This window comes from Theobroma cacao, chromosome 10 (genome assembly GCF_000208745.1).
Source record: "Theobroma cacao cultivar B97-61/B2 chromosome 10, Criollo_cocoa_genome_V2, whole genome shotgun sequence".
NCBI lineage: Eukaryota > Viridiplantae > Streptophyta > Magnoliopsida > Malvales > Malvaceae > Theobroma > Theobroma cacao.
In genome coordinates, this window is record NC_030859.1 from 18,706,837 (window position 1) to 18,722,580 (window position 15,744).

General features: G+C 29.5%; 1 protein-coding gene across 1 annotated transcript; it reads left to right on the forward strand.

The window, feature by feature from the left end:
- LOC18587165 lies at nt 4,045-5,044 on the forward strand. The gene is made up of 2 exons (XM_007010860.2): nt 4,045-4,388; nt 4,616-5,044. Exons 1-2 carry the CDS (start codon nt 4,119-4,121, stop codon nt 4,793-4,795), a joined length of 450 nt encoding a protein of 149 aa, XP_007010922.2. The 5' UTR covers nt 4,045-4,118; the 3' UTR covers nt 4,796-5,044.

The following is a 15,744-nucleotide window of genomic DNA, read 5'->3' on the forward strand; positions in this document are numbered from 1 at the left end:
GTTCTAAGGGAAAAAGACCCATGCTACTATAACACTTGCAAACAACCTCTTAATTAAGAAGAGACAAAACAAAACATCCTTGCCACAACCATCAATTCTCTTTTAGTCTTTACCCTCCTCGTGTTTCTCGCTCGCCTTCGTCCGGCACTATAAGGTGCTTTTGTCTTGCACGCATGCCAAAACCCCTAGCTTTCTCTCACTATGAGATGCTTCTTGTCATTAATGGCAATGCTCCTCCTCTCCCTCAATTTTACACTGATTAGCATTGCTCAGCTAATTAAAAACTTATTTCGTTAAAATTTTAATTTGAACTTGATTAACACTCTACAAAAATATCACTAGTGAGTTAGTGAAAGTAAATTGCACATTATCACATTCATGACCTTTGTGAAATATTCCATTTTCATTGACGACTTCTAAAATTCAATTTTGGAATTTGAGATCTTTTAAAAACATTCTAAATATATTCATTCTGTTTATGACTATTAAAATTCTAACGTAATTTGTCACCTCAAATCTATGTAGACATTAATGTTAGAGAATATCTATTAGATAAAACCTTATCAACAACAAATTCGAAAATTGTGGAAGGATCAAATACTTGGCCAACGTTTTTTGCGTTGCCAACAGATTTAATTTCTCCACAAATCTCTCACGCTTTTGTTACAGCAGCCTCAACAACCTGATAACTATTTTATCTCTAAGATTTTGTCTTGTAATGACTCTTTCTTATATTTAGGACGTTTTGAAACAATCACAATATAAAAAACTAGGAAGTTTTTTATTTTTTTGCTCTTGCTCTTGTTTCTGCTAAGTTTTTTTTCAGGAATTTTCTGCTCTGACATTGGAGCATTATATATCTGCCCTGGATGCTGGGGATGCAACCACATAGGCGCCCCCAGCATCAGAGGGCTACTGCCAGATGCAAAAATTTCACATCTAGCGAGGCAATTGCCTTGGCAGGGTGCGTTCGCACCGCGCTGATCTGTTGCCTCTCTCTCGTTTCCATTTTTCTTTTTTTATTTTTATTTTTATTTGTTGTTCTCCTGGTTTCCAGAATACTTTGGAGCTAATTTAGTGGAGCTAATTTAGTATTAATCCCTTATTAGCTTATGACAGTGTCTACAGTAGGGATACCATTGTCATGGTACCCTTTATGGACATAGAGACGGAGCGTAAATACAAGTGTTAAAGAAAATTAAAGCATTGATACAAATAGATAAGCAATCCGGATAAAGCTTTTCCAATTGTAGAGAGATTTGTAGACTAAACATTTTTAGATTATTTGAGCGAGCAAATCCATTTTCTTTTCACGTAAATTAGGTAAAGTAATTAATAAATCCATCCTTTACATCAAAATTTTTAAGAATTCATACACTTATAACTGTAAACGTTTATTAAAATTCATTAGAAAAGGGAAAATGATGTGGACAACTAGATGTCAATTGATGAATTAAGTAGTTGGCACATGTAGTTTCAGAGATGGATTTCTACAAAAATAACAAAAACTTTTGCACCTACCGGTTTCTTGTCTAGCCTGGCTTTGATGTGAGCAATGCCAGCACGTTTAGACGTTTTGTCTAGCCTGGGTTCTTTTAATATTACTATCGTTTAGTTGTTAAAATTAAGAATGAAAGTGAAAATAGAAAAAATTAATAATGATATTTTCCAATATATTTAACCACATATTATATGTGTCCTTTTAGTATTACTATAGGTTATTTGTTGTGTAATTTTGTAAAGGGAACATATTATCTTATTCTATTCATTATAGTCAAAACATTTTTCAAGTTATTCTAATAAATGCAAATGGCCCTCTCATTAATTATAAATGGAAATGACAAAGAGACTAATCTGAATTTTGTACCAACCGGCTTCTTGTCTTTGTTATGGCCGGTGCACGCTGCAAACCAGTACATCAAGTATGTGGGGGCCGTGTTCTACCCTCCGCCTATGTGACTGCAACATTTTGAGCAGCGTTAAATTCATAAATTCACACATGTTCTAAACGTGCTAGCATTGCTCACATCAAAGCCAGGCTAGACAAGAAGCTGGTGCCATAACCCAGCCATAACAAATGTTGTGGACAACTAGATGTCAGTTTATGAATTAAGTAGTTGGCACATGTAGTTTCAGAGATGGATTTCTACAAAAATAACAAAACCCTTTGCACCTACCGGTTTCTTGTCTAGCCTGGCTTTGATGTGAGCAATGCTAGCACGTTTAGACGTTTTGTTTAGCCTGGGTTCTTTTGATATTACTATAGTTTAGTTGTTAAAATTAAGAATGAAAATGAAAATGAAAAAAATTAATAATGATATTTTCTAATATATTTAACCACATATTATATGTGTCCTTTTAGTATTACTATAGGTTATTTGTTGTGTAATTTTGTAAAGGGTACATATTATCTTATTCTATTCATTATAGTCAAAACATTTTTCAAGTTATTCTAATAAATGCAAATGGCCCTCTCATTAATTATAAATGGAAATGAAAAAGAGACTAATCTGAGTGTTTGTTTAGCCTGACTTTTTTTTAGCTTATCTACCTTTTAAAAACAAAAGTCAGGCCAAATATAAATTTTGAAAAGCTCTTAAAAAAAAGTAACTTTTTTTTAAAGAATAAATTTTTTAAAAAAGAGCTTTAGGAAAAGCTCCTATGAAGAATTTTTTTTTCTCTTCTTTTAAAAATACAAGAAAATTTTTATTTTTATTTCAAAAATAACCTCATCTATTANAGTTTTTTCTTTTTTTTAAAAAAAAATACAAGAGAATTTTTATTTTTATTTCAAAAATAACCTCATCTATTAAAAATAATTATAATATTATCCTCTAAAAAAAATACCTTTTATGATAATTTTAACAAAAAATTATAACTTATAAAAAAAAACTTATTAAAAAGAAATTTACCAAACAACTTTAACTTAATTTTAAAAATTATTATTTTTCATAAGAGCTTCATAATAACTTTTAAATTAAAAAAAAAACTAGGCCAAACATGTTCTGAATTTTGTACCAACCAGCTTCTTGTCTTTGTTATGGCTGGTGCACGTTGCAAACCAGTATATAAAGTATGTGGGGGCCGTGTTCTACCCTCCGCCTATGTGACTGCAACATTTTGAGCAGCGTTAAATTCATATGTTCACACATGTAGTTTCACATCTCTACTATCTTTGCTTTCCCCATCATACATCTGAACACCTTAAGGACCATATTCAATAGAAAGGGAGAGAACGCCACCTTTGCCTCAATCCACTTTTTAATTAAAATGTTGGTTCTTTTAGCGTGTCAAAAAGTAGAAGCAAACAACGATCAAAACAACAACATAACAGTGGACATGTGGCTTGTTTTGGGAGTTAAGGCACGAGTAGAGGTAGAAAATGGGAGTACGTAGGGGATGTGGATTCCAGACCTTTTAACTTATTTCTATCCTTTTTTTTGGCAAGTCATTGTCACGTGATAGTTTTTGGTCGAGGTGACCTATATTGTTTAGGTTTATATGATAAACTCGAAACAAGACAAAAGCTCGATAGTTATAGGATGCCATTGTCATGGTACCCTTTATGGACATAGAGACGAAGCGAAAATACAAGTGTTAAAGAAAATTAAAGCATTAATAAGAATAGATAAGCAATCCGGATGAAGCTTTTCCAAGTGTAGAGAGATTTGTAGACTAAACATTTTTACTTTTCACGTAAATTAAGTAAAATAATTAATAAATCCATCCTTTACATCAAAATTTCTAACAATTCATACACTTATAACTGTATATGTTTATTAAAATTCATTAGAAAAGGGAAAATGATGCGGACAACTAGATGTCAGTTTGTTGTGTAATTTTGTAAACGGAACATATTATCTTTTTCTATTCATTTTAGTCAAAATATTTTACAAGTATTCTAATAAATGTAAATGGACCTCTCATTAATTATAAATGCAGATGAAAAAAAAGAATAAATAAGAATTTTGTACCAACCGGCTTCTTGTCTTTGTTATGGCTGGTGCACGCTACAAACTAGTATATAAGTATGTGTCCGTGAAACTTTTCGAGCACAAGCAAAAGCAAACCAATAGCTAAGGTTTAGAGATTTGGTATCCAAAAGACACAAAACCATCATGGCTTCTAGTCAGTTTAAATCCGGTGTTCCAGTTTACACACAGTGCCAGCTTCAGAATCATGCTGGAAAAAAACAATATGTAACGCTGGATAGCCAGAAAGATTGGCATGGGAGTGGCGATCCCCAAAAAACGATTCAAGATCAAACGTCCGCTGACTTTAAGCACAACGCAGATTCCACAGGATCAATTGGAGGTGTTGCATTTGTTCTCAGTAATGAGATTAAGTGGGTTGTTGCATGGAGCAACAAAGAACAACAATCTAACCAGGTATTCTATTAATTTATATATTGATATTTTCATAATATTTCGTTTTTAATGTTTATCTTAATTAAAAAGTTCCAACTTTTGAGCATGTTCCAAATTCAATTGAAAATGAAACATTACAAAGACATCCATGACTGATGCTGCAACTTGCTTTGTATTCATGGCATACAATAAAACCAACTCGGACCATGTACAACTTTGGAATATTGAAATCGATCTATTAATTGCAGGTCTATACTCAGATCCTTAAAGGCAGCGACGAAGTTGATTGGCAGCAGATCAAAGACAATCTTGACCAATCTTCGCACCAAAGCAGCGACCTGGGTAAATTAGGATACTCGTCAGAGGCTGTAATTGATAAAAACAACCCTGCTCCATCACTCAAGGCAACACTCAGGCCAGCTGCTTAAGCTGCAGGCTTTGCTTGTGGTAGTGAGGCTGTCAAAAATAAACACTAGTGGCAATATTGTGTGGTCTGCACTACTACTACTAAAATAAATTTGACAGCGCGCAGACTAGGATTTGCTACTAGCTGGTGTCCAATGTCTGCTTACTTTGTGTTTCGTATCGTGTGATCCAATAATGTTCCATGTCTATGGCTATTTCTAATATTCCATCATAATAAAAAATAGTTGATGTCATATCAAATTCCTTAGTTAGACCAATTATACTAATTCCCTCACCTTCGATAATATGTTGAACAAAAGCAAAACAGTTAACAAAGTCAGAATGTGTAGAAAATTTGACTTGAAAACTGTTATGAGAATTAACTGTTATATGTGTCCTTTTTCTTAATTTCGGAGATATCAATGCATAATTTTTTTTTTGTTAAAAAAATAGTGTCGGATGAATAATATTTTTTACTCATGTCTTTTTCATTGATTTTTCTAAAATTTTTCATTTGATTTATATGTCAACTTTGGAGGTATGCTACAAGTTGACAAAAATTTGGGTTAAAATAATTTAATTAAGATCAATAAAATTTTGTTTGATATGAATAATTCTTCAAACATCTAATTTGATTTGATTTTAAAGTTCAATGATTTGAACCCAAATGACATCGTTTTGAAGAGAAAAAAAAAAAGTAATATATCCACGAAAACAGACCAGGAACCATATGACATCGTTAACCCAAATGACTTGAACCAAAGTAAAGTTCCTTCTCGTAATACTTATTTCACTCTTCTTTTCAGATTACCCAGAAACCATATGAGGGTTTCTTTTGCTTTTCACTATTGTATCAATGTGTTATTAAGCAAACTCTAGACTGGTGTCAATAATTATGCAACAGTCTGTGAGCTAGCTTTTCATTTATCCCAAGTACTTGCCAGTTGAATTTTATTGCTGGTAAGATTCGATTACAGTAAAATCACCTTCCCTGTAACTCTCCTTGACAACGTATTCATCCTTAACATGCCAACATGAGGCCCCGTAGTTGTACCAAATTACAGACTGTCAAAGCACCATTTTCATTACAAAGAGAGCTTATGCTATACATAAAGGAGAAATATAACAATCCACTCATTTTTCAGTCTTGAATAATATCATTAATATTTAATATCAAAATTCAAATGAATTTGAAGATTGGTGTGAAACTTTTTATTAACTACTTATTTTTCTACATAAAGATTGATAAATTGGATTGGCCAACTTGATTCCTTCACTTTAACTATGATCATTTTTAAAGTATTTAATCCAACAATTTTGACTTTTGTTGGGTTGTTTGAAGACAGTTGCATCTATCTCAGTCAATTAATCAGCTTAACACGTCTTTTAACACGTAATCTAGCCACCATAATCATGTATAAAATATGTTTTAAATTGTATATATGGCACTATCATGTCAATAAGCTGACTCTTATTTTAGAGCTTTGTAAGTGCTGTAAAGATTTCACACTACTAAAATTTTTTCAAGTGCAAATTACAAATTAGAGAAAGACTCCAATCTAAGATTTCTATTCAAATCACAACACCTTTTTACCATATTAAACCTATTGGTATTATTATTAAATAGTTTACATTAATTTTTCAAAACGAAACGTGGGTTCCATCCATACAACAAAATTACTGTCGGAGGTGAAGAAAAATATGAATTTGCTATTGAAGCATGAAGGAGAATTACTTGACTTATAAAGCCGAAGAGACATTTGCAATGTAGAAATTGAAGTTGGAAAACTATTGTTAAAGATTGCGTGAAAAGCCAAATAGAGACAATTCATGGAAACCATGACTTCTTACACCAATCGCAAGAGGTCATGCGGTCAGCGAAGCCATGGAAAGAAAAGATAGATATGGGCTTATTGTTAGTAGCTGTATGGGCATGTCTTTGGGCTGGACTCTGCTTTTGGTTTTAATTTTGTTTTCCGAATTAATCTTTTCCTGTTGTCATTCTTTCTCTAAGACCAAAGGTTGAGGAGTTTGGTATAGGATTCATGTCAAAGTGACCATATGTTAAAACCTCAAATTTGAGCTTAGATTCTCAATTTTTTTTCATAATATATAATTAAAAAAAACTAAAGCAGCTCCAATATTTTTTACCAGAATTTATATTGCATATAATTATAATAGAATCACCCTTGATATTTTAGTGAGATATGAATTTTAACAACTACAATTATACTTTTTCTTGCTTGTAAGATTTCTCCATTTTATTTTTTTTAATTTCCCAATTTTGTTAGTAATTTAAAGACAACTAATCAATTTCTTTTCTTAATTATATAATTTAACTATCCTCTGTTAATGTCTAAAAATATATGTGCATTCATTAGGGATGAGCAAGGGTCTAATTAGGTCAGCTATGAACCACTTTAGACCAATGGGCTGGGGTCTATTTTATGGTGCTTTTGAAACTTGACCGGTGGTTCAAAGTCCAAATTCTTTAGGATCTTATGATGGTCTATGGCTCTAGACGTTAAGCATTCACTTATCACGGAATGATGGATTGGATTGTAGGATTAAGTTTTGAATTGATTTTAGAATAACGATCAATTTACAAATATATACGAAATAAAATAAATATTTGTAAATTGTAAGACTTCAACTCATAAAAAAGAATGTATTTTTAAACCTTTGAGTTAAAGAGTTAATTAAAATGTTTAAATCAAATACTCATAACAACATAAAATTAAAGAAAACAAGCTACCAATAATGTTAAATAAAACATTAAGACTTTAAAAATAATAGAACATAACAATAAATGAATTATAATGAGAATTGTAACATAGATGTACGAATTTTCTTATAGTTTTCATGAATTTGTACATTTTTCTATTATAATTTACATTTATGATAATGGAATAGTAGTGTTTTAATTATTATTTCTTAAAAAAGTATCAAAAATATAAAGTTGAGTCAAGATCATACTAAACTATACAGTTGATCCTAAGATTGGTCTTATAAAACATGAGTGGTCCACGATCCCAACTCAGGACTGCCCAATAGAGCCATGCTCACAAAGCATTAATAAAATCATTTTTAAAAATAAAAAATTATATTGAATACAATTTCAAAGTATAGCTTTTATAATAAATTGTAATTTGACATCTTATAAATAATAATAACTTAAAAAAATATTTTTAAGAGATGACAAATTATGACTTAACAATGTATTAAGTATGAATTCTAAAACCAATATGTATGAGTTACTACCAATTTCAAGGAGTAGGTTTGGTTTCAAGTGTCACATTCAACATGCAATAGACTTGAAACATGGATACACATGTATCTTACACAAACCAAATAAGACTAGACAAGCAAATCTCACCAATGTCTTGGACTCTCCCAAGTTCCAACTTTAGTCAAATAAAAGTCCATGTTCCAATGTTTGATATAAAACACATGGGAAGTTGGACCCAAATGACCAAACCAATAAAATCTTTGATTGTGAGGAGTTTCATGTGGAAGGGTATCCTCTTCGAACCTCTAAACCAAAGCAAATCAATTAAAACAATTTGAGTAAAGAATATTCAAGATCATTAACCAATGGAATATAAAAAATATTGAAGAAATCAATAGAATAACATTTTATAACTTTTTTTTTATGAATACAAAAAGAAATTAATGAGCTACTGACAAAGACTTAATAACCACATTTCAAAATTCATTATCAATAGTTCAAAATTATATTTTTTTATAAGGTTCACAATACATTACATTGAATATTTATTGTTGGCATTTAATGTATAAGCCTTAAAAAAAAGTTCACAACGATTTTTTTTAGCATTTATTTGTTTTCATAATCCATTTCCATCAAACATTAAACAATCATTTATTTTGTGATATATATTGAAAATAATACATTATTTAAAATAAAAAATTAATAATTATTGAATTCTCAACATCATATTTAGTATACAAAACATAACTTTATATAATATCCAGATAAGATAAAACACATCTCACCTTGATTTAAAAGTTCAAGTAATCTATTAATCTCAAATTTTATTGAAAAAAAAAAACCCATACATCTTATTAGTCGATAAAATAATTTATTTATTTTTTATTTTTATTGTGAGTGTTTTAATAAAATATAAGACGTGTAGCCCGTTTAACTCAGTCAGTAAAACGCAAGGCTCTTAATCTTGTGGTCGTGAGTTCGAGTCCAATGGTGGGTGTTTATTATAAATTTTAGATACGCACCGAATATCATTAAAAATTTGGACGGAAATAGTAGTAAGATGAATGAAGTATATAACGAGATTGGTTCACATTCGATGCATCTTCAAGGATACAAAGCAAGTAGGCATTGGCATGGCACCCAACTTGTAAAAAAACGTATCAACGAAATCAAATGAAATGAAATGATGTCAAATGGAAGTCACCTATCATTGTCTACGTGTGTCAGACGCGCCTGCATTGAAAGGCTTCACACGCCATCCATTGAACTAAGACGCTTTCATACGACTATGCTGTCGTCTCCAAGACAAGCCTTTGCCCCCTTCCCCCAGCATTCTTGGATTTTGGGAGCATCTTTCATATTCTTTCTTTATTTTTTTTTATTTTAATTCTTTTTTTTTAATATCTTATCGTATCTCCTTCTTTTCTTGGGTGCATGTGGGTGAGAATGAGATGGTTTTATTATTTTTTTGGATAGATAAGATGGTTTTGTTTGAGCAAGTAAAATATTGCTGCTTGTGGCTTTTGGGATTGAATTAATTATTCAAAATATAAGTCATAGTGTTTTTTTTTTTATTAAGTTTAATGTGTAATTACTTCATATTCTTTGTCAAAGTAATGGATTTAATTCATATATAATAATTTTTAAAAAATAAATCTATATATATTTAAAATTAACAATATTTATCAAATCATTAACATTGTTAAAATTTTTTCGTTATTTATATTGATATGATATTTGATTATATTGATGTGACATTGAATTTATTCACGTAACATTCAAGAATGATGCAATGAATGTATTGATGTGTTGTTAGCTGTTTAAATCTAATTTGTAATCTTTATAATCAACTATGGTTTATGGTGAATTATCCTCAGTTCAGATTTGACTTTGACAATTTTAAAAGATCTTTTAAAGTATGTCAAGTTAGTATCTTACACGTGTATCACAAATCCAATCGTTTGGTAAATTTCTTTTGAGTATGACTTTTTAATATCTTATTGGTACATCGTTTTTCACAAATTCTCTTAAAATAGTTTTTTAATTTTATTAAACGATATTATGAGAATTTTATTCTCATATATTATTTTAACATACATGGGTTATTTCTTTCTAAAAAAATAATAAACCAAACAAATTGTTTTGAGAATATGGCGATTCTCTCTCTGTCTCCTTCTCTTTCTAAAAAATGGGGTGATTACTTATTTTAAATAGGTTTTAATCAATTGTGTGGCAAATGAGTTTTCAAATTCATTTCCTAAAGTGAGGGGGGAGGGGGAAAAGATAAAGAGAGAGACTAAAGTATGGAATTAATGAAATATTTGAAACATTTTTTACACATGATTATGGTGGCTATAGGGTTAAAGTCGTGTTAGACTGTTTTATTGACTAGGATATATGCATGGCAGCTATTACTTGGAATTGGCAAACAACTCAACAAATCCAAATTGTTGGATTAAATTCTTTGAATATTGATTTTACCTATTTAAAAGTGAATTGAATCAAGTTGGCCAATCCCAATTTTGCCCCATATGCAATGTTTTGAAGAAAAATGGGAATTTCCACATCTTCATTGTGTTATTTGCCTCGTTGCCAATTCTCATGAAGTTTCGTCCTTGGCTTTGCAAAAGTAAAATAATGGACGGAAATCAATTGTCAAGAACTTTCGTCCTTGCCTTTGCAAAGTAAACAATGGACGGAACACCAATTTCTAATTGTCATAAACGTGGGAAATGAAAATTGTGTGTATTTGTGGAATCACCTCTACTTCCTACTCCCACTCAGTTTTTCCTATATCAAGTAAAATTTTTCTCCAATTTTACTACCAGGCATCATGTGCCTAAAGAAAAAGCCTATGTGGGAATATACTTTCCAACCTTGATTTGAATTCAGATTGAAGATTTTATCAATATAGGAACTGTTTTTGAAAAGAAAGTTTTCATTTCAAATCAATGGTTTTCATGTATAGTTAAAAAATTGAAATGAATATTTTTGTTATTTTATTAATTTTCTAATATTTTCTTAAAATTTATTAAAAGAATTGTGTCGATCTTGTTCCCTTTATTACGGTGCGGGGTCGAATTTAATATTTATAAATATATATTGTATTCAATTAAATTCTTATATTTTATTTTAAGTAAAATAAACTCTTATTATTAATGGTTAATTAACAATTATTAGTAAAAATATTACACATTATTTTATGTCATTTGAATTGACATGATATGCTAATATGTCATAATAGATTATAACTTGATATGCTGATATAACATGTTGACATGATCACAACATTTCATTTTTCACCTCAACCCTACGTGTATATAAAATGATAAGTAACATTTTAATAAATGACAGTTAATCAATTATTAGTTATGAGAGTTTATTTAATTCAAAATAAAAGATAAAGAGACTTGATTGAAGCCAATCGAGTTTTTTTAAGTAGTTTAGAAACTTGTTAAAACATTATGCTATTTATTTATTTGTTTGTGTCTTAATTTTTTATTTATACTTTTGAATATTTTCTCATTTAAAAAAAAAAAACTCCAACATGGGTTCATGAAAACAGATAACCAAAGACTTTACAGCCAATCATCTCACTTTAAGACAAAAAGAATAAATTAAATTGCACTCATCATAAAATCTTATATTATTATTATATAATAATAATAAAATAAACATTTCCTATTATATTATTTAAAACCTTTTCCAAATTTCTTTTTCATCCCCCACACAAATAACAACCAAAGAGGACAAAAAAACAAAGACGAAGGCACAAACCACCTTGCAAATTTTTCTTTTTTTTAATTTTAATAAAACCCATTAAAACTGCTGAGAACAGTTAATTTATATAAAAATAATAATTTTATAAATTAAAAAAAATGTGACCCAAAAAGAGATCAGCTGAATATATATTGGGATCTGTCTCCTTGATTCTGTCTGATACGGAGCACGACCCGATTCCAGATTTCCGGCTCCGAGAATCAACGGCTGAGATTAGTTTCACCCATCTGACCTTTATATATATATTACCTCCCTCTTTTCTTTACCCCTAAAACCTCTCACCATTTTAACTTCCGGAGATTTCTCTCAAGCTCTCTAACCCTTTCATCCTTCCATTGATATTCTTCCGAAACCCCATTTCGGTTTCGATCTTATTCTCCTTTGGGCTTGAATATTTGGTTCTCAGAACGCCTTTTGGCGGGAAATGATAAGAGTTTTGAGGGTAGCAAGGTTGGAGGAGAAGAGCGGTCGTGCGATGGTGAAGTGTTTCGGGGCTTTCGGGGTAGGGGGATTGCTACTGCTGGCGGCGTTGGCGGCGTCTATGGTGTTTCTTCCGTTGATGTTGCCGCCGCTACCTCCTCCGCCGCTGATGCTACTGTTCTTTCCGGTCGGGATCATGGCGGCTCTCATGTTCTTGGCGTTTTCCCCGTCGGAGGCGATTGGGAACGTCGTACTTCATGCTGTGTGAGGAAAATGTAAAAAATGTGGTTTCGTAGGAACATGGTCGGCAGTTGGGTGCGGCGGCTGACGGCTGTGCTGAGTCTTAGATGTTGATTTTTGATGACCATATATATATTTGTATAACATATACACCCTTTTTTTTAATTATTTGTTTGAGAAAGAGAAATATAGAAATTATGAACAGCAAAGTACAAATTAATTGTGAATTATTCCTCTTTTCATTTTTGCTTGCTCCTTTATTGTTAAAATAAACATTTATTTTTTAAAATTTTTAAATTTTAAATTTATTTATTAGCAGAAGGGTAATGTTTAATTTATCAATAGTATATCAAATATAAACTAATAACATTATTAGTTATGGCTCAGGGTTTGTATTAAAACAAAATTAGTTTATTAATTCTATTTACTATTAGTGAGTCAAATGTTATCACTTTGTTAATAAATAAATTTAAAAGTTAAAAGATCCCTCAAAGTAAATATTCATAATTTAAAAATATATTTAGAGGTATTTTTAAAATTTTATATTTTGGTATCTCACCCAATTATCGACGAAATTATCCGTTTATTGACGAAATTTGAGTTCAAATTATTGACAAAATCAACCTCATCATCGACAAAACCAACTTACAGTCGAAATACTCATTTCCATTGACAATTCCGTAGGGCCGGCTTTAGCATAAAGCCACCAAAGCCCCTGTTTTGGGCTTCACAATTTTGTAGGCCTATAATTTTATATAATATGATTAATGATATTAAATATATATAAAAATTAAAATAATTAATAAAATATTTTTAAATTTAGTATCTATTAAATATTTATTTTTTCTACTTCTTATTAATTTTTAACTATTTATCTCACTTCTTCACTTATGTAAAAATTAAAATAATTAATAAAATTACATATTCTCTCACTTTTTTAATTATGTGTCTAATAAATTTTTATTTTTTATCATTTCTTAATTCTCATAATACTAATAATTTTGAATTATTTTTTCTATTTTCAATGAACGTAATATATTTTTAATGATATCCAATTAACAGTAATTTTTTTAATTTCAATAAAAAAAACTTCATTTAAACATTTAAATGCTTTAAGCCTTTAAAGGTATTGAATCCCCTATGATTCTGTAAATAAAATGTCGGTAAAACTTACCAACCAATCAAAATATCGATAGATTAGATGATTAACCGATTGAATCTATTGACAAAATACTCCATCAAAGATTTATTAACGAACTGACCTTTATTGCTATAGTATTTTTGACTAAATATTGTGCATTTTCAATTACAGGGGATTTTTTTTACCCTTTACTGGATAAAGGTGTTCAATTTCATAGTATTTACTAAACGATGCTTTATAATTAGATGATTATGCATATATACATACATATATATTATTCACTAATATTACATCAAATATAAACTCCCATTTAATTAGGTAATAAGATATCATACTTTAAAAAGAAAAAACGAAAGACCCAAGAAAAGCTAGAAAGCCGCCAAATATAGAATTTTTTGGAAGCAACGAGTCAAAGTAAGGGGTTTGGTTTGTAATTGGTGTTCAAAATGGTTCATCCTTCTTCAAAAGGTTATCCCATAATAATTTTGAAAAGGCAATTTGTCCTCATGGGAATATGACTGCATCACAAAAAGAATGAAAATCGAAATGGGACCCTATTTCTACAGCACCCTAATTAAATTCATTGTATGGGTCGGTTACATATTCATGGACTTGGAAGATTTTCAATTGGATTTTACTTCCAGGTGGCTTATTCTAGGATTGAACTGTCACTATTTATAATGATGTCTCTATTTGATAAGCTATATAGAGGATTAAGATATAACATTCAACTCTTTTTTGTCCTAACTGTGTCCTATAATATTTATATTATTCAATTAAATAGTTAAGAAAATTAATTATAAACCTACGTCTGGATTTTTTCCCTTCATGTAATGCATGAACTCGCAATCTAAATATAACTATCAAATGAAAGTTTTGAGTCACATGCATGTATTTTGTACTAAAAAATTATTTGAGTTCATATTCACGTCATGATCCATATATTTATTGTAAAAATTTTGAATATTAATAAAATTGAAAAAGGAAAAAAAAACATAGAAAATAAATGAGCTAATTATAAGTCAAAAGAAATTTATGTATGAGTTTGACTCAAAAAATAAACAGTCCTATGTTCATCGAATGATAATGTTTGGACCTACTTTGAAGTGGCAATGGGTTGTTTTAGCAGCCTGATGACGACTTGGAAGGTTCAATATGAATTATTTGACATCATCTCTAATGGAATGATTATTAGAAAAGAGAGAAAAAGGAATTTTCACAACTTTGAACTCAATTTTGATTAATTTAGTATGCATTTTTATACTAGATTTGATAAAAAAATTTTGGTGACTAAAATTGAAATTTATTGCTCGTTTTGGTGATTGTTGTCACATAGACAGAATTAAACATGTTTGTTGATGTGTAATTTAATCATGTGCTAAATTTGAGTTTCAAATAAACCTATTCAATCAAAGTTTTACTTGTTTATGATATTTTTAAGATGAGTAAACGTATACGTCAGTAATTGAGTTTGTTATCTCTACGAGTTTAGGGTTCTTACATGTCTATTTAATAATTATATTAATTTAACAAATTCTTTGATTATAATCTTCACATGTATCTGAGTATTTACTTCATTGGTTGGTGCATAATCTTTTATTTGAAAAGTACGGTTTGAATCTCCCTTCTCCAATTAAAAAAAAAATCCTAATGAATATAAGATAATCATGTTAATTTAACAATTCCTTTAATTATGATCTAATGAATATGGGATAATCTTCTAACCTTGCTTGTAAAATTCAAAAATTCCACGATCAACATATTATATATAATATAAAATAATTCACATAATTTTAAAAAATCCCTAAACTAGTTTAAAAAATTCAAATAAATTATTCTTTTATTTTGTTTATCAATTTCTTAAATTTTTATTTTGGATCAAATAATATTAACTAATGGTTGATTAATTATCATTAATCAAAATATTATTTATTATTTTTTATATTCACATGATGTTGATATAAAAAGTGAAATATCATATTACCATAATGTTATGTCATACCAATATGCCACATTACCATCAACTATTTCAATACTACGTAATATAAAGTGATATGTAATATTTGAATTAACAATAATTAATTAATCATTAATCTTAAAACTCTGTTTAAATTAAAAAAAAAGTTTGATTAAGGACAATTAAAAATAAATATTTATTTAAA

Excerpts from the sequence above, each read along its gene's own strand:
- LOC18587165 (XM_007010860.2), top strand. The coding sequence starts at position 4,119 with ATGGCTTCTAGTCAGTTTAAATCCGGTGTTCCAGTTTACACACAGTGC. Across the intron at positions 4,389-4,615 it reads AAGAACAACAATCTAACCAG|GTCTATACTCAGATCCTTAA; the intron begins GTATTCTATTAA and ends TATTAATTGCAG.